We start from the raw sequence: 20,122 nt of genomic DNA, 5'->3' as shown, positions 1-20,122 counted from the left end.
AAAATATACAGAAGTATACAAAATTACATGAAGTGACGTTTTCGTAGTAATTTTCGTAATCTATTTCGTGTCAAGTAGTAAGACCTACAAAAAGTTTGACCTACAAAGATGTTCTGCAAAAAGAACATTTACTAAAGAGTAGAACTAATTTTCAGATAACCTTCTGAGGCCTAAACTGTTTTTAACCAATTCTAGACCCTTTTTTTTTCAACCGATTTATTTTTCGACCTATCTTATAGATTTTCATTTTCAACCGATTTGAGATAAATTAATCTTCAACCGGCTATTTGGTCTGTATTTTTAACGTCGTTTCTTTTTTAACTATGAAGAATCTTTTTTTTAAATTAACAATCAATAAGTTTTCTAAGCATTCATCGAACTTTATACCTCCCGTTTCTAAAGACAGCTATATTTTCAATTTTATAACTACGCTGGAAAGGCGTAGTTATATATCTTATACTGCTGATTTAGGTGAGCAATGTGACGTCATGCTGAAATAGCCTGCTGCCGGGGGCTTCAGTACATACATCGACTGACAAATAGCCTGACTCACAGTGGAGTGCTGCTACATTGACTGGGGGTTTGGGATGGGACAGCAACCTTTTCGATCATTATTCTTCGTTTTCTTCTTTTTCTAAAAAAGCCGTATCGATTTAGATAAGCAAAAAAAATCAGCAAATGCTCACATAAATGCTATAGTAGATATATATAAAATTGAAAATACATTAGGTTGAATATTTAGTAGGTTGAAAATTCAGTAGGTCAAAAATACAGTAGGTCAAAGATTTAGTAGATCAAAGATTTAATAGGTTGGAAAATTAGTAGTACATGTTTTAATTGGGTGTAAATATAAAAATCAAATGTTTTTAATTGAAAATCAAAAACATCATAATCTACAACTTACGAAGTTTAACTTAAAACGGCTACGACAACGACGATTTATAAAATTATAGTTTCTACGTTCTCGATGCAGTAGACGTTTTGATTTCATAAAGTCGCTAATATTAAAACACGACTTCTTTAACGCCTAAACAATTACCCAAGTTACTGTTACTAAACTATTACCTAGATAACAGTTACTAAACTGTTTCCTTAATAGAAGTTGACACAGTTTTTAAGTAATTCTTGCCTAAAGAAAAAGTTTTTCAGCAGGAAGTAACAGGTTTTTTTTGAGATTACCCTAAGAGCATTTTTTTTAAAAATTACGTTCTAAATGTCTTAAAATGTTTTTGAATGTTTAAACTACGTTTAAAAGACGTTTAAAAGATATTTAGAACGTAACTTTTAAAAACTTATGTCTGTAAGGTCCAAGCGGGCATTTGTTTTCAAAAGTTACGTTTTAAATGTATTTTAAATGTCTTTTAAACTTCTGCTAAACATTCTTCTGTAAAGAACGTTTAAAAGACATATAGAATTTAATTTTTAAAAACAAATGCCCGTAGGGATATTGAATAAAAAGTTTCAAAATTTTTAACTTCAAAATTGAAAAAAAAAAATTTTATATATTATTTTAGAATTAACTTTTAATTCTAAATTAATATACAAAAAAAAAGAAATTATTTTTTAGTTATTTTTTATTCATATATATACTAATAACACAAGTTATTAGTATATATATATGAGTGTATATATATATATACATGTTAAAACACATAAACACAAAAAAGAAACTTGCCTAAACTGTTAACTTCAAAACATGGAACTAAATCAACATGATACCACAAGTTACCATTTCGTGAAACATCAATTTGTGTTGCTACGCCATGTTCTACTACACAAATTTCTTTTTTCATTTCTTTAGTCATAATGTTCACCCATTTTTGCACAATTCCTTTAAAATCATGTCGAAATCTATTCGCAACAAGATTACCATTTTTATCAACAGGATAGCATACCATCTTATTGGTGCACTTGATAGTACAAAATCCATTAGACTCGTTAATTATTTCAAGATACTGTTTTTTTTTAATGACTAGCATGACGTCAAACTCGGGTACTTCTTCGGCAATGTTTAAAGATTCAAATGCGCTACCTAAAATTTACAAATGAATTTCAAACTGGTGTAAAGGGTGTTAAAAAACACGCGTTTATTATTGAGGGTTTTAAAATTAAATCTTGCGGGTTCCTTGAATAATCGCTTTTTAATTTTTCCAACAAATTAGTTTTACTCGCTATTATAACTTAAAGTTGTGTTATTTACAAAAAAAGAAGACTGGAATTTATATTTTGATCATGATTAATCAAAGACTTTCACGTGCGGTTTCAGTGAATGACTTTTTCATTGGGGATAAATAAACAAAATAGCAACTTTGTTTGGGTTGTTTATAGGCATTTTTAATAAATATAGATTTTTAAAATAATTCAGCCGATTATTTGATATTTTTTAACAAAATTATATTATATTGTTTAATACATACATACATATATATATATATATATATATATATATATATATATATATATATATATATATATATATATATATATATATATATATATATATATATATATATATATATATATATAATATATATATATCACAGAAGAGGTAACATTATTCAGACAAAGGAAGAACATGAAATTACATTACAAGTATTTGATCAATATTTATCAAAACAATAAAGATCAATACTATAAAACGAAAAAAGTAACATCCTAATTATTTATACTTTATTGTTGACCTTGCACATATACTTTAAAGAAGAAGAAGAAGAAGAAAGTAGAAGAAGAAGAAGAAGAAGAAGAAGAAGAAGAAGAAGAAGAAGAGGTAGAAGAAGAAGAGGTAGAAGAAGAAGGAAGACGAAGAAGAAGAAGAAGAAGAAGAAGAAGAAGAAGAAGAAGAAGAAGAAGAAGAAGAAGAAGAAGAAGAAGAAGAAGAAGAAGAAGAAGAAGAAGAAGAAGAAGAAGAAGAAGAAGAAGAAGAAGAAGAAGAAGAAGAAGAAGAAGAAGAAGAAGAAGAAGAAGAAGAAGAAGAAGAAGAAGAGAAGAAGAAGAAGAAGAAGAAGAAGAAGAAGAAGAAGAAGAAGAAGAAGAAGAAGAAGAAGAAGAAGAAGAAGAAGAAGAAGAAGAAGAAGAAGAAGAAGAAGAAGAAGAAGAAGAAGAAGAAGAAGAAGAAGAAGAAGAAGAAGAAGAAGAAGAAGAAGAAGAAGAAGAGGAAAAAGAAGAAAGAAAAATGCAATACATGGAGAAATTAGTCGTAAATATAGAAAACGGATTAGAAAAACTCAATTTAAATATCAAATAATGACCATGGAATAAAGATTACTTGACCATATGTTTTGATTTTGAGAAAATGGAATTTATCTAAAAATCATAGACAAAAGTCGCTTAAGTCATTTGGAAGGCTATATAATTTCGTTGCAAGCAGCTTTAACGAAGCAACTTAAAACTGTAACGAAAGAAATGTCTAAGTTTAAATCGCGGTTCTCTGTGACAAGACCTTAAGGTCTTAGAGTGTCCGCGTTCTTTATATTTATCCTTAACTTTTTCAAGTGTAATTTTTCTCTTTTATATTGGTATCTTAAACGTTTGTATTTTAAATCATGTAGTAAAGAACAAAAACATAAAAAACAAAAAAAACAAAAATATATATATATTCTTTTAAAGAAAAAAAAAATCCAGTGTGTAATCAAGGTTCATGGTGGGCGACCTTGTATATGTTATATATTTAATTTTATGTTCTTTATTACAATCTTTGAAATACAATTATATATAACAAAATTACAAGTAAAAATAAAAACGCTATAAAGTTAAAGGTTAAGATAAAAAACTCTGAAACCCAAAGAAGAACATAAGTTCTTGTCACAGAGAACCGCTGAAAATAGAGCCACGACTTTGCTTTGTTTACTTCGATATTATCCCTCTATTAAAATATTTTTAAATTACTCGCCACTTATCATTATTAGGTTGAAGGCCATGTATAAAATAGCTGGATTTTTCGAAATTGGAAGATATAGCCAAGTAGTTTTTTGGTATTAGAATGTATTTTTTCAATGTTTATAATCTTCCAATCTATTTATTTATTCAAAATAAGCTTCTTTATAAAAGCATATTTAATATTACTGGTCTATCAAATCAACTTTATCTAAATTTATAACTTTATTTAAATAATCTTCTTCATTAGATGCAGTACTTGGTTATTATAGTGTTTATTTCATTCTTCATTTAAGAAAATTCTTCATGAATTTGAAATATAATGAATATAACATATTTAGTGCTCATAGAAAGTTTTTCAAATATATATATATATATATATATATATATATATATATATATATATATATATATATATATATATATATATATATATATATATATATATATATATACATATATACAGAGCCGGTCCGTAGGGGTGGTGCGAAGGTTGCCACACATTTTCCCAATTTTTTGAAGCCCCATCATTTTTGCAGGATAATAAATAATAAAACTATTCTTTAATTAAGAATTTGAAAGTCAAATTTTTTATTTGCGATATTAAATATTATATTGCAATATTAACTTTTTTTATCCTAATCTCAAACCGATTTTATGGTTTTCGAGCATAACTATAAATTAACATTTCCGATAATAAACCAAAGTTTAGTGCAAGCTGTGTGGCCACACTTATTTCAAAGTTTTAAACCCTCGCTGGATTTGCAATAATGGCGGTTTGTTGATGTTTTATTAGGGTTTTGCAGAATACGGGAATAATTAAAGTTAACTTGTAAATAAACTCGTGAGAGAAAGTTCGAATAGTGGTTGGAATGGCCAGTCACGGGAGTCGAAAGTATGAATCTGGTGCTCTAAAAAGAAAAAATATATTAAAACAAACAGTATTTCTTAAACAGACAGTTGCTTTAACTAGTATTTTAAAATTTCCTGTGATACTAATAATTTTACTGATGGAGAAATTCCAAGTGGATCTTTATATCCATTAGGCAGCAAAGTTGTCCCTCAATCTCTAGAAAGTGAGCATAACACATTATTCACTCAGGTTGTTGCTAATGAGAGAATTGTCTCTACTGGAATTACTATTATTGATGTAGAATATAAAGATACAGATGAAAAACAGTAGTCGGAAAGAGATATTCTAACAACTGATGAAGTAAATTTGCGTGACGTTGTCGGAAAAAAAAAATAACAATGATAATAATGTAACTTCTGATATTGTTGCTCAAAGTAATTAAAAACAAATTGTTCAACAGCCATTAGGCAATGACCCTGGACTGTGGCCTGAATACTTTAACAAACTCATTTTATGTTTTGTCAAACAAGGTCCTGTGCGCATTGAAAGCATTTCTTGTCCTTGAGATGAAAAAGATTCTCGAACTTTCAGTGGGTGACAGGAATAATGTCGAAAAATGAATTTCGGAATAGTGTCAAATATATTAAATAGGCTTAATGTCGCAAAAAAAAGGAATAGTGCTGCAAAAGAATTCAATGAATATTGTCGAAAACAAAAAAAAAGAATAATGTCACAAACAGTAAAATCGGAATTGTGTTGAAAATAGAAAAAAGGAATAGTGTCGCAAATAAATTTAATGAATAGTGTCGAAAACACAAAAAAGGAATAGTGTCTCAAACAGTAAAAAGAGAATAGTGACACAAATAGTGAAAACGGAATTGTAATCAATCGGAGAGAATAAGCAAAAAATAGGGTCAAGTTCAGACAAAAATAGTATAATGTTGAAATTTGGCAGAGAGAAAATACACAGTCTTTGGGTGGGGGTAAAAAAAAACACAGTTGATTGCGCTACTGTAATATCCCTTTTAGACAATTTTAAGGGCAAAAAAGGGTCTATTTTGACACCTCTGAAATCTTATAAACTTTATACTGTTGGATAGAAAATTTTATCTTGATCAATATTCATATAAGAACTATGATTTATAAGCAATTAATTGAAAAGTTATCAACTTTTAAAAGTGTAAAAGTTCCATTGGACGTTTTTGCTACGATAAACGTTTTGTCATGATGTTATCAAAATGTTGTCAACATCTAGTTTGAAAATTTAACCATTTACATGTAAATTCTTTACCATTTTCCATAACCATTACATGTAAATTCTTGTGGTATATAGTTTTCTAATCATTTTTTATAATTAGCTCTTCAAAAGGAGATTGATAGTCTAGATATGCAGTTCTAAGGGTTCTTTCGTGTATTCTGTTAATACGATTGTTAAGTTTTCCGCTATGAAATAAGCAAACTAATGGACAATAAGAAAAAAAAGATAAAAGCGTAATATAAGCGTTAAGTATAAGTTTTCTTTGATTCGGAGAAATAAGCGAGTCTGGAGTGCGTTAACTTTTTGACTTGCTGATTTACATAAATTGTTAACAAAGGAAAGTTTACTATCAAACATTATACTACGTAATTTTTCATTATCAGATGAGACTATTTATCTATCACAGATGTTAAATTTAAGAGAGCTTTTTTTACTAATAATAATTGATATGCAGCGTTACGCATGTTCCTCACAACAGAATTTAAGTCATTTTTTTGCACTGAAAATTATTATCAGCATATCCTGCAATATCAACATTGGGTAAAAATAGAAATAGATCATTTATGAAGATATTAAATAGTAATGGACCTAAAATTGAGCCTTGTGGAACGCGAAACAAAATATTAGAGTAAAGGCTGTATCGATCATTTATTTTCACACTCTATTTCTAATACTAAGGTAAGATTAAATGAGCTTTAATGCGTTTCAGCTGAGACCATATGCATTTAACTTAGCAGTATACAAAGCATGTGGAATGCAATCAAAAGTTTTTGAAAGGTCTGTAAGCAAAGCCCCAAAATGTTATTTTTATCTAGACATTTTCTCCATTTCTCAGTCATAGTTATAGAATAAGATCGAAATAGCTCAAAAGAGAATAATCTCGAAAAGGGACTTTCAAGAATAATTTTGAAATAGAAAATAAACCAATATTGTGAAAATAGGAATATTCAAAAAAATGCCAAAAGCAGAATATACTAAAGGTCTTGCGTTTTCTTCAACATACTGGTTCCCAATACTCAAATCTGCAACAAATTTTGTGGGTTGGTACTGATAAACTTAACCAACGTCGGTCATTATCAACTTTGCAGACTTTGAAAAAGTTATGTAAATTGTTATTGCTTCAGATTCTTTTTTTATGAAAATTTATGTTTCATTAAAATTTTACTATGTACTCAAAATATTTCAATGTATATTCTGATTTAAAAAGAAAGTTTCAGCATTATGAGTATTTGCGTGCATGCTTTTTAAAAATTTATATCTTTGCTATACTAAGTATTTTACTATGGTATTAAAATTTTGGTAATTTGTAATATTTTTTTTTCGAATTGCAATTGCAAATACTGAACTTTTAAAAGTTTTATTTATTAGGTCTGTAATATTGGTTTTGAAAGGTCTGTAATATTGGTTTTGAAAGGTCTGTAATATTGGTTTGCATTTCTTTTACATTACATATTAAATAGGTTTTTTTTTTTTTTAAAGTGGATTATCCTATTGAAAGTCGGACGTTCAGGACCCAACTTTTATCATTTTTTTTTTTTTTTTATATAAATTCTATATAAAAACGTTTTATATGCTTTGGTTCTACGACTTCTATTTTTTATTATTTTGTATTACGGTATATATTTAGAGGTTTGGCGATAAGACAATTTGGCGATAAACCAATTTGTCTTCTTCTTGCCCCTGCTATTTGTAGTTACTTATGTTTACGGTATGATTAAATGCGTACGGCAAAAAATAAAATAAATAAATAAAAAAGCACATGGTAGTTTAAGAACAATAACAATATTGAGACTGGAAACTATATTATTGTATGATAACTCAATGAAAAGTACATCTTGTTGTTTTATTAATTATATACATACCGTAAACCGATGTTACTTTGGACAGCGGAGTAACTTTGGACATTTAAAAAAAATTTAATTAAACATCTGTAACTTTTAAACTTTAAAAGTTACAGATGTTCAATTAAATTTTTTAAAAATGGCCAAGGTAACCCCGATTTACGGTACCTTTACTAATATCATTCGCTAAAGACGGGTTGTTATTTGCATCTGAATCATCACAATCGGCAACTTTTACAAAATTAAAAAAGTATTTTTCTATTAAAGTAAATATGATTATAGGTAGCAGCAGTGCCGGCTTTAGTGGTTGGATTAGATAGCAGCATTAAATAGATGGGTTTTGGGGTTTGGTACTTTTTCCACAACAAACTACATACCCAATATATTATTGGCAGTGATTATCCAGAAAATGCTTAAAATTGGGTTAAACCACTTTTCCACTGAACCCCTCGATAAATAAAAACTGATTCAATACTACAGGAAAAACAGGTCGTTATCAAACGCTTTACACAAATGATACAAATGTTTTATCATTTAAGGAACATTTATTTGAAGTTAATGATAAAAACTTCCCAAAATGTAACTTTCATAAACAAACAAAAGTCTAGAATAACCATGGGTAACAAAAGGTCTTAAAAAATCCTCAAAAATTATTTAATACCTTAAAACAAAAAAAATGTCAAACTATTTGAAAATCAAAGATATTACCTTTAATTCATTTGCGACACTATTCCGCTTTTTTGTTTTCGACACTATTCATTAAACTCCTTTGCGACATTATTCCATTTTCTATTTTCGACACTACTCATTAAATTCATTTGCGACATTATTCCTATTCTGTTATTCGACAATCAATCATGCGACAATTTGCAACACTATTCCTTTTTCATATTTTCGACAATCAAATTTGTGACAATCTAAATTTCGCGACACTACTCCGCCACACCAATTCAGTGCTTCTTATTACACTAAGATTCTTCCTAATTTTAAAAAAGTGGCTAGACGTTGATTGGTTTATTCAAAATCTAAAAATGCTGTGTTATGTTTCTGTTGCAAGTTGTTTTCAACATCTAAAAACAGATTTTCAGATGCTGGTGGTGGTGTATGTTACTGATGTAAACTGTCAGAAGAGTTAAAAATTCACGAAAACGGTGTCTCTTATGGAGGCTATACAGAAATGGATTACTACAAATAATGCAATTAAAAAAAATAAAACGATTGATTTTGAGCAGGAAAAAATTATAGATTAGGAAGGTAAACGATGGGCAGCTGTGATAGAAAAGATTTCTTTCAGTTACACATTTCTTAGCTGAAAGAAACTTTTTGTGGGTAAATTAAAAAGCTAGAGTATAGATATTTATATTATATTTATAGTATATATATATATATATATATATATATATATATATATATATATATATATATATATATATATATATATATATATATTTATATATATATATATATTTATATATATATATATATATATATATATATTTATATGTATATATATATATATATATATATATATATATATATATATATATATAGAGAGTATATGTTTTTTTATGATATTTTTTGGGACTAGTTGAATTTCTGGCTAATACAATTTTGCAGGAGCACATCAGACGAATCAAAGCAGAAGAAATTTTTGTTAGTGTCCTTGGTAAAAACATTCAAAATGAAATGATTAATCTTCTGGCTTATTTAATTAAAGATGAAATTACTATGCAGTGCAAGAAAGCAAAATACGTTTTGTTTATTATAGAAGGTACACGAGACCTTTCTCACACTGAGCAAATGTCGTTGACTATTCGTTTTGTTCAGATGGAACCAGAAGTTGCCATTGAAGAACATTTCAATTCGTTTTATATGTTGACAATCAAACAGGTGCTCACTTAACAGATGTTATTTTTAAATGAGGTAAAACAAAATAGGATTAGAGATGCAGCACTTTTGAGTACAAGGTTTTGATAACCGAGCAAACATGAAAGCTCGTCATTCTGGTGTTCAAGCAAGAATTTCAAGTCTAACCCTTTAGCTTTTTTTGTTTCCTGTGCATGTCATAATTTGAATTTAATTTTATCTGATGCTGCAAAATCTACAGTTAGCTTAGTTTCTTTTTTTGGTTTTATTCAGAGTTTGAACACCTTCTTTTCTGCGTCTACAAAGTGATTCTTAAAAACCACCTTCAAAAAGAAGGTTTAACTCTAAAGTCACTTTTAGACACTCGGTAGAAAGCACTCATAAAAAATGTTAAAGCATTACTTTACCAGTTAGGAGAAATATACGACGCATTATATGAAATAATTAGTAGCAATTTTTATCCTGCTGATTGCCGAAACGAAGCTGAAACGCTTGGAAATCAATTGAAAAGATTTTCTTTCCTAGTTTCACTATTTGTTTGGTATGAGATCCTCTTTCGTATTATTAAATTAGCAAAATGATGCAACCAAAAGATTCAGATCTAAAAATGACGAGTGAATTAACAAAGAAAACACTAATATTCTTTGCAGATTTTTGTGATAACGGCTTCTGCAGTTGCAAGTGAACTAGAAGTGGAACCAAAGTTTATAAATACCCATTCCTCAAAAGTGCGTAAAAAAATGTTTATTTTTTTACAAAAGTAATGATACAAGATTCTAAAGAACGTTATCAAATTGAATTCTTGAATTTTCTTATTGAAAATGTTATTGTTTCAAATAAATGATTATGTAACAGTGTTTGGTTTTTTATTTAATGTACACTTACAAAAAGTAAGTTCTTTACAACTTAAAAACGACTGCCTTGATTTACAAAATAAACTAACTTTTGAGGGATATTCTGACATTGATGGAAAAGAATTAGAAAAAAGAATTAAAAAAAAAAAAATTCCTAGCTACAAATGGTTTTAACTGTACTTGCATCAAATGTGACACCATTAAAATATTTAAAAAGTAGCTAACTGATGGATGTATTTCCAAATCTATGTGTGACTCTGCAAAATATAGAAATTATGCCAAATACTATAGTCTCAGGGCAGCGAAGCTTCTCTAAACTTAGGCTGATTAAAACTTATTTAAGAATCACAATAAATCAAGATTGACTGTGCAAACTGTCTTTAACTTCTATTAAAAATTGCCGGTAAAATTAATTTAATGGAGATGATAAAAAGTTTGCCGAACCCAAAGCATGGAGAGTTCCTACTTTTCCTGAAAAGTGTTTTTGTAAACAATAATAGTATTATTTTTAATACTTTTCAGTTTCTCTTAAAACAAATACAAAACTGTTTCACAGTTTTGTATTTTTTTATTAATCGGTTATTTCTTTATTTATATGAATACTGCTCATTAAAATTACACAATTGACTAGGATTTAAAGTGTATTAGTAAAAAATATCTCCCTTTAGGTTACATATTTTTAAAGGGTCTCAAATACATCGTAGTCAAAAGAGCCTTTTATGTTAAAAAAAGCCATTAAAAAAATTATAAAAAAAATTCATAAAAAAAAGTCTTAAAGTTCGACAACATTTAAGCGACTTCAACAATTAAGCAACATTTTAATGTTGCTTAAAAGTTAAAACAATTAAAACATTGCGGAAGTACATGAAATTTTATCGTTCTTTAAAATACCACAATAGTAATGAATAAAAAGTCTTTTTTAAAATTAAAAGTGTTTTTGTTTTTTTATTGTTTAATAATGCTTCTAAAATATGTGCGGAGAGTTGCTACATCGACTATCTTATAGCTTGTGTTCAAGGGAATGTTGCTACCTAAGAAAAATGAAAGCGAGCTTGAAACAAAAAAGTTTGATTTTTTAATGTTTTGAAATTTTACGAGACGGTCTTGATTTTGTATGTACATAGGGGGGTAATAAAAAAAACTGCTTTGTACCAAGGAGTTAAAATAGAATAGAGGAAGAACGAAGCCAAAAATTCTTTAAAATCGTACAATCTTTGTTGCATAATTATTCCAGCGGCAAGTCAAAATAGGGCCTTTGCGTTGAAAAAGGAAAATTTTGAAATGAAGTTTGTAACCTTTGTAAGCTGTAATCAAAATGGATTACTCACTTAATAGTTGACTGGACAAGTTTTAAACAACTGTTCCAACTATCAAGTAGAAACTACAACCAAAATCAAGATCTACGTAAAGTTATTGATTTTTGAATATACTATGTATACTAGGTAGAAGCATCAAAGTTTTCGACAATCACTACTACTTGGTTGAACCTTATCTTTTGCTTCTCCTTTTAGCTCTAAGTTTGTTACGTTTTTTAAGAACGTTTTTTTGGCGAGGAAATAATTATATCTCTCCTTGATATTATTTTGTGTTGTAGTATTTTTTCTGGATTTATAAACAAATTGTTAATTTCTAAATTAGGTTCTTCGATTGAGGCTTTTTATTTATACGTTTTTAACTTGATTTTTAATCGTTTTTTTAGCGAGTGGTAACGTGTTTTTTTTTTCAATGCTTGTCGATGATTCCTTTCTACTAACATACTTTGTGCAAAGATAATTTTATAGAACAATCATTCTCTGCATAAAAATATACTGATTCACGCTGCACTTTTAGTTTTTCTTTAAGTTTGTCGATGCAGAAGTTAACTATATCATAAAAAATTAACGCTATTAATAAGGTAAGTTTAAAATGTTATAACATTTTAACTAGATCAGGTTTTTCTAAAATAACAAAAAATACAAATATTAAATTGTATTAGTTATGAACTGTAGCGAAATGTTTCAGAATTTTTTTTTGGATTTTAGTAAATATGCTAGGTACTGTGAGACGACTATTTTTAGAAATTAATTTTTGTTTTATTTTTAAAGACAAAAGTGTTGGTACCGGCTATCACTTTTTCAAGTCAAGTTTAAACTTTGTGCCGCACTTTAGTGAAATCCAATCTAATATTAAATCACCTTTTAATAATATTACGACTACCCTTTTGCTTAGCTAGCATATACAATATTTTGCTAATTGGTTTTGTTTATAAAAGATATTATATTATGTATAAATATATTTAATAATAAAATATGGTGATCATATTTTGTTATTAAATACCATGAGCATTTATATTATGTATAAATAAATATAATATGATATTATATAATGTTATATTATATTTATAATATAAAATAGTTTGTGCAATCAATAAAATATCCGAGTAAATACAAGACGTGTTTAATAAGTTTATAATACGTTTTAAAACGTATTAATACGCATATTGAACTTTTAAAACACGTTTTATGTTTACTTGGATGAAAATTTAAATGTAAATAACTTGCCAGGACATTGTACTCTTATTTTGATTCCTATATCTAAGTGATCCCCATAGCGTGGGCTATCATTCCACCAAATGGTTTTCCCAGGTCAGAAAGTTAAGGTTAGAATCTGTTTTATAACACTGTGTTAAGATGTTTTTCTTCATTTCAAGTTTTTAGTCCCATTTTGAAAGCATGCTTTTCAAAAAATAAGCTAACGATTTTTTTTAACGTTGTGTTTAGAAGCGCATTTTTTCTTTACTTTTATATCATTAACGACTTTTATTTGGGTTCTTTAAATTTAAATAATAAAGTTTTCTTTTTACGATATAATTATAATAAAGGCATTTTTAGAAAGATAATATTAGGCACTATTTATCTAAGTAGTTTTTTTTAGCATTAAGTCAAGTTTGAAGTTTTGATCGAAGTGCCTATTTAAATATAGAGATATAAAGTACATTTTTATAAATCCGGCAAAAATACTACCAACTCTTATCTAGACATTTGTTATTTCAATTCTAATCTAGAAATTTATTTTTAGTCGTTTATAAAACACAACATAAAATTGAGCCAATAAACTAACTAAATATTGTTTACGAATTTTTTAAACTTTCATCTTTATTTGCAATGCACAGTGGGCCAGTAGGTGGACAAAATGGGAAAAATTTTAGTTGTCTAATCTTGAAAACCTATTTAATTTTAGTATCTACATATATTAGGAGAAATCTATTGATAATTTATTTATATCAAATCCCTTAGTTACCAGGACTCTAAGCATTTGAATATTGAGATAAAATAAAAAAATTATAAATAAGTAATTAACGGTGACATCAACGTTGTGTTATATTTCAATTACATCTACGTTTTTGAAACAAAAAATTAGTACATGTTATTCTAGAGTATTTAGAGATAAGAAAAACCAATGTGTGAAATAAATTTGTCATAGCATGTTATCTCAGTTATACTTTGAAAATCACAGATTAAAAAAAAAAATTTCTTAAGAAACTTATTTTTTGCCGCACAATAACTAATAATTACCACAATTTGCCATGTGTTGTCTTATATTTATTTGAGCTATATGATGCTTCAATCGAGTTTTAATTGATTGCTCGTCCCCTTAAATCCCCGTTCAGATTTTATGTATGTTTTAACTTGGTTGCTATGGTGCTAAATTTTGCATAGCAACAACTCATTTTTACATTAACGTTGTTTTAACAGTATTTTACTTGCGCTAAATACACAATATTGGGGGTATGTATTAAAATGAGATTCAGAATTCTTATGAGGTTAACTTTTTTTGGTTACTATGGATACCTTACTTTGCATAACATAGCAACAACATATTTTCGGTAGTTGTTAGTAATTTAATTACTAACACTGACAGTAATTTAATTACTTTTAATTTTAATTACTAACACTTGTAGTAACTTAATTACTAACAAGTATTAGTAGTCCAGGCGGCATATATATTATAACATTTTACTTTTAAATACAAAATACTTGTTACAATAATTATTTAGATATGGTTTTGTTAAACTTAGACATTCATAATTTTCTCCAAAAAAACAATCTTAGTATTTCAAAACAAAATATTACTGAAGATATATTAAAATTTATTCAGCCAAAATTTGCTGATTTTAAAGACGTTGATTTTAGACATGCTGTTCAACGATTTGTTTACTTGTATAAAAAAAAGTGGAAATCTGCAAACTATACTGTGAAAAATTTTTAAAGAAAAGTTTGTGAACTGGCTTAATGAATATTTAATTGTCAGAAAAAAAGACAATGAACCAACTGCAAGTAGACGTGGTCGAAAACCAGTTGCATTTGATAATAGTTCTAATAAAACTAAAAAACGGCGTGTATCTTGTTTAATTGAATCTCATTCATCCAATGAATTATTTTTTGCTGCTAATAAAAAATTTAGAGATGAATCTGTTGTTATTGCTGCCAAGAATGTTTTAAATATATCAAATACAGATAAAGCAACTAAATATTCAGCAGACGAAGCACTGGCTTTAATAATTGATGCAAGTCTGACAAAAGCTTCCTATCAATTGATTAGAAGCGGAGCCTTGGAGAAAGAATATAACATCTACCCCGCTTACAATGATGTCAGAGATGCAAAATTGAAATGTTATCCTGCAAACATAACAGTGGAGGACTATTCAGCTTCAGTTCCTTTAAAAGATTTAATGACTCATACTTTGCAAAGAATCTGTGCAGTTCAGGAACCTGTGCTAAGGCACTTGATATTGAACGACAAAGCAATAAAAACAATGACACTAACGTGTAAGGCTGGTTTTGATGGTGCTACTGGCCAAAGCATTTATAAACAAGTTTTATCAGAACCCGACATTAACAGAGATTTAAAGCGTGAAGAATCATTATTTATTACTTGTCTTGTCCCATTGGATTTGACTGGATTTAACAACAGCAACGAAAAGGTGCCTATTTGGAGAAATCAAAAGTCGTCCTCCACAGCCTATTGTAGACCCATAAGCTTTGCATACAAAATGGAATCCAAGGAATCTGTGATTGAAGAAGATCAGTACATTAAAAGTGAGATAGAAAGCTTGGATATGATTTTATTAGAGGTTTGCGGATCTTCTATTGAAGTGAATTGTATTATTGAACTTACAATGATTGATGGGAAGGTTCAAACAATATTATCTGAAAAAAATAACTCATACCAATGCTGTTCAGTGTGTGGTGTCTCTCCAAAAAATATGAATAGTCTTGATATCCTTAATATAGATTATACTAACAGAGAGTTCAAATATGGTCTTTCCAGTCTTCATGCATGGATTCGATTTTTTGAGATGTTATTGCACATTGCATATAAAAAAGAAACAATAAAGTGGCAAGCAAGATCTAAAGAACACAAAGAAAAGGCATCTGTAGCTAAACAAAAGACTCAGACTGATTTTATGAACTAAATGGGACTTGTTGTTGATTTCCCTAAAAGTGGTGGTTCTGGAACAAGTAATGATGGCAATACCTCAAGACGTGCTTTTGCAGCATATGAACAAACAGCTGAAATTTTGGGTATTGACCAAAACCTTATATTCAGATTTTACATTATCTTGGTAACGCTCTCTTCAGGATATGAAATAGACTGCTTAAAGTTCAAGGATTATTGTTTTGACACTTTTAGACTATATGTGTCCCTTTATCCATGGTATTACATGGCTCAATCACTTCACAAAGTATTGATACATGGACATGACATAATTAAAAGCCTTACATTACCCATCGGACTTATGTCAGAGGAAGCTCAAGAGGCTAGAAATAAAGACTTTAAATCTTATCGCGAAAATTTCAGCCGAAAAACATCCAGAAAAGCAACAAATACTGATCTTATCAATAGACTCCTAGTTTCCAGTGATCCTGTTATTTCATCATTGCGTAAATCAACATCACACCAAACAAATCATAAAGCATTTCCTTCTGATGTTTTACAATTACTTAAACAATCTTCAAACGATTTTATTGTTTTATAATTTTTTGATGTAATTTAAAATTGATAACGTTTTCTTGCACTATTTTTTGCTTTTATTATTCCTAAAACATTATTTACCTAAATACTCAATTTTTATTCAATATAGGTGGGTCAAAAATCCGATAAGATATTCAAATATCAATTTACCACTTTGTAACTAAGGAAAGTATCCGGTAACTAAGCAATATAAGTATCCATAACAACTAAATTTAAAAGATTATCACTTTTGTAAGAAGTGTGATCTCATATTGGTACTCATGCCAAATTTAGTGAATATAGCACTTATAAAATATCTGCAGATAACAAAAGTAGGTTGTTGCTAAGCAAAATAAAGGTATCCATAGCAACGAAATAAAAAAATATTACCTTCATAAAAAGCGCAGACATCATATTAGTACTCATACTAATTTTAGTGAATATAGGTCTAATATTAAATTAGTTATGAATTTTGTCCAGTAAAAGTGCATTCTGGCCCACTGTGCAATGCTTCAATTGCTTATAACGTTTTAAAACAATATCATTGGATAATTTTTGTTAAAAGTAGAATGTGATTGGTTAACTTTAAATTATCATAATTACGCGGTGTTTACGCGAAATATAAGGGTTTATGCGAAATATAAAACATTTGTTAAGAAAATGTAAAACATTTTTCAAGAAAATATTTTTTAAGAATTTATAAACATTTTTTTAGAAAATACTAAACAAATTATAAGAAAATAAAAATCAAATTTATATAATTATAAAGCATTAAAAATATATATATAAAACAATTTTTAAGAAAATATAAAACATTTTAGTTCTTTAAGAGTGCATTTATAACGAATAAAGTTATTCATAAATTTTTTGAAGAAAAAAGTGTATTTTTTTAATATAACTATAACTCATTATATTTAAAGATATAATATAAATAACAAAGTATCCACTTTAATAAAATTCTTGCCTTGCTATGCCTTTCAAAACCCATTTTCTCATATTACAATACTTACCACAAAAATCAATGCCAATTGTCGGTATAAGCGAATTTAAAGTAGCCTTAACTTCATTGCTAGTTTTTGGAAACGGCCTTATAGATGTCTTAAATTGTTGGTTCTAAAATCACAAAAAATATCGCCATTATAGGCACCATCCACAATCTTAAAGCTTAGAATACCATTAACTGTTATAACGGCCATTAGATTTACATTATTTCCACGATTTGCTGGCACTGAAACAAAACATTTTGTATTCTTTATAGAATAGCCATATTGCTTAGAAGTATGTAAGTTAAAGCCTGTTTCATCAAGAAATGCTAAGTTGTTGTCAGGAATCGAACTAATAGTCCTGAAAAAACTTTGGCTTAAATCAACGTTTTGCGGCGAGTTCCTTTCTTTTGGTACTAATGTAAGCCGTTTTCTAGCGAACTTCAAATACTTAGATATTGTTGGTATAGATGCATTAATATTCCTTTCAATGAGAATGTTTCTCAATGATGCTAAAGTATGAGATATATCATGCTCAATTAACAATCGAATTTCAGATTTCTCGAAAATTGTCTCGTCATAATAGCTGCACCTTCCTTTTTTTACTGATGTGATTTCATCATCACTAAGTCCTTTACTGATTATATCAGAAATAGAACGTGTTGCAGATACTGATAATTCAACTTCTTCCGCTATTTCTTTTAACTTTATTTCTTTTAGAATTGACTTTCTTATGGTTCTTACGATATCCTTTGTAATAAGTGTTCTTTTTTTCCTTTCTCTTTCATTTTCCATTTATCAAATAAAACAACAAAATAAAACTTGAATAAAATATTTTAATTATAAGCATAATTAATTATAAGCATAGTAAGGCATGATTACATATGTATCGCATTTAAAAAGTTTTCTCTGAATAAAAAAAAGCATTTGTTTAATATGGATATAGTAATTTTTTTATTTTTCATTGTATATCTTATAAGTTTTCTCAAGTTTTATATCTTATAAATATAAAACTTTTATTCCGTGCTTAAAATCTGATTCTAAATTTAAGGTATGATAAAAAGTTTGATATAAGACTCAAAAAATTATACTTTTAAGGCACTTACAACTAACAACTAATTTACTACCGCCGTCCTTTTTTTTTATTTTTTATAGTTCTCTTCTTTGTCATGAATAAACCTCATAAATTACAAAGTGTTATGGAGCAATTACGTAGATAAACGTTTTATATTTTTTTAAAAACTGTTTTATATTTTCTTAAAAACTGTTTTATATTTTCTTAAAAAATGTTTTATATTTTCTTAAAAAATGTTTTATATTTTCTTAAAAAATGTTTTATATTTTCTTAAAAAATGTTTTATATTTTCCTAAAAAATGTTTTATATTTTCTTAAAAAATGTTTTATATTTTCTTAAAAAATGTTTTATATTTTCTTAAAAAATGTTTTATATTTCGCATAAACCCTGTAATAAAAAAATTATGTAAGTACCAAGACTGTTCCTTGAAAAATGACGTATTTTAACTTCATTCTCCCTCCTCCAAAAATAGTGGTTTAGTGCGTACTTGCTTTATGGAAGTCCTCTACTATAATATAGTATACTTATATATTATAGTATAGTTTCCTTTTTTAAAACAAAGTTTTTAAATATAAACTTTTTTTTTTAAGGCGAAGCAAATAAAATATATTTATACTATTTTATATCCATTATGCAAAATTGGATATCCACTTTGCAAAAAACTTTTTAAAACCACCAAAATTGATTTTTTTTTTCCTTTATAGTGTTTATGTACTACGTAAAAAAAATATTTTTACAACTTTTAATAAACATTTTTAGATAAATGTCATTTACTTAGTAGTAAAAACAGTTTTTTTAATTAATATTAAGGATCTGTTACCTTGTTTAAGGGCAATGAGGGGACTATAGAATAGCTACTAAAAAAATTTGTTTACTTCAGTAAAAAAAAATTTTTACATTGTACACAAACACTAAAATGGAAAAAAAAAAAATTTGGGTGGTTCAAAATTTTTTTTACATAGGGCACCCCTTATACTATTTATAGAGTGCTACTTTTTTTTTGTTAAAAGACTAAAATATATAAACTTTTTTAAATTTTTAACGTCGTACTAAAATTTACTCCAGGAATTTTAAATACCAATATATTAATATGGATGCGTAGTGGTTTAATCCCAGCCGGCATTTGGTCCTAAAAAGACGTCTTTAGAACGTTTAAAAGACGTTCAGAACGTTTTTTGAACGTTCATAATACGCCTAATGTTGACTAACAGCTATTTAGTTTTACTGAAAATTTTTTCTAATTTAATAGGAAGTTTAATAGGATCAGTAGGGTACATGTTCTGAACGTTAATATTGATTTCTGCAATTTTTCCTCTATTGAATACTATTGTTTTTATTGCTTGCAGATATATTGTTATTTTTTATATTTGTTTTATGAACATTATTTTCTTTAATACTAGTTAATAATAATTGAGATGAATTTTTTTTTTTTAAGTACTTGTTGAATCACGATCTAATATATATTTTTAGGAATAGCATAAATCTTTTTTTCCATTAATTATTATACATTATTAATATTATACT

At 27.6% G+C, this 20,122-nt stretch overlaps 1 protein-coding gene across 1 annotated transcript in view; it reads right to left on the bottom strand.

Annotated features, from left to right (window-relative positions):
- LOC105846279 (cyclic GMP-AMP synthase-like receptor) overlaps positions 1–20,122 on the bottom strand; it is a 39,350-nt gene that overhangs the window by 7,462 nt on the left and 11,766 nt on the right. Inside the window, exon 3 of the mRNA XM_065788937.1 lies at positions 1,676–2,032. Coding sequence (XP_065645009.1) covers positions 1,676–2,032 — 357 coding nt within the window. The remainder of the gene's footprint in view (positions 1–1,675; positions 2,033–20,122) is intronic.

The sequence above is a fragment of the Hydra vulgaris genome, chromosome 01 (assembly GCF_038396675.1).
Source record: "Hydra vulgaris chromosome 01, alternate assembly HydraT2T_AEP".
Lineage (NCBI taxonomy): Eukaryota > Metazoa > Cnidaria > Hydrozoa > Anthoathecata > Hydridae > Hydra > Hydra vulgaris.
This window is presented reverse-complemented; position numbering and strand designations above follow the sequence as displayed.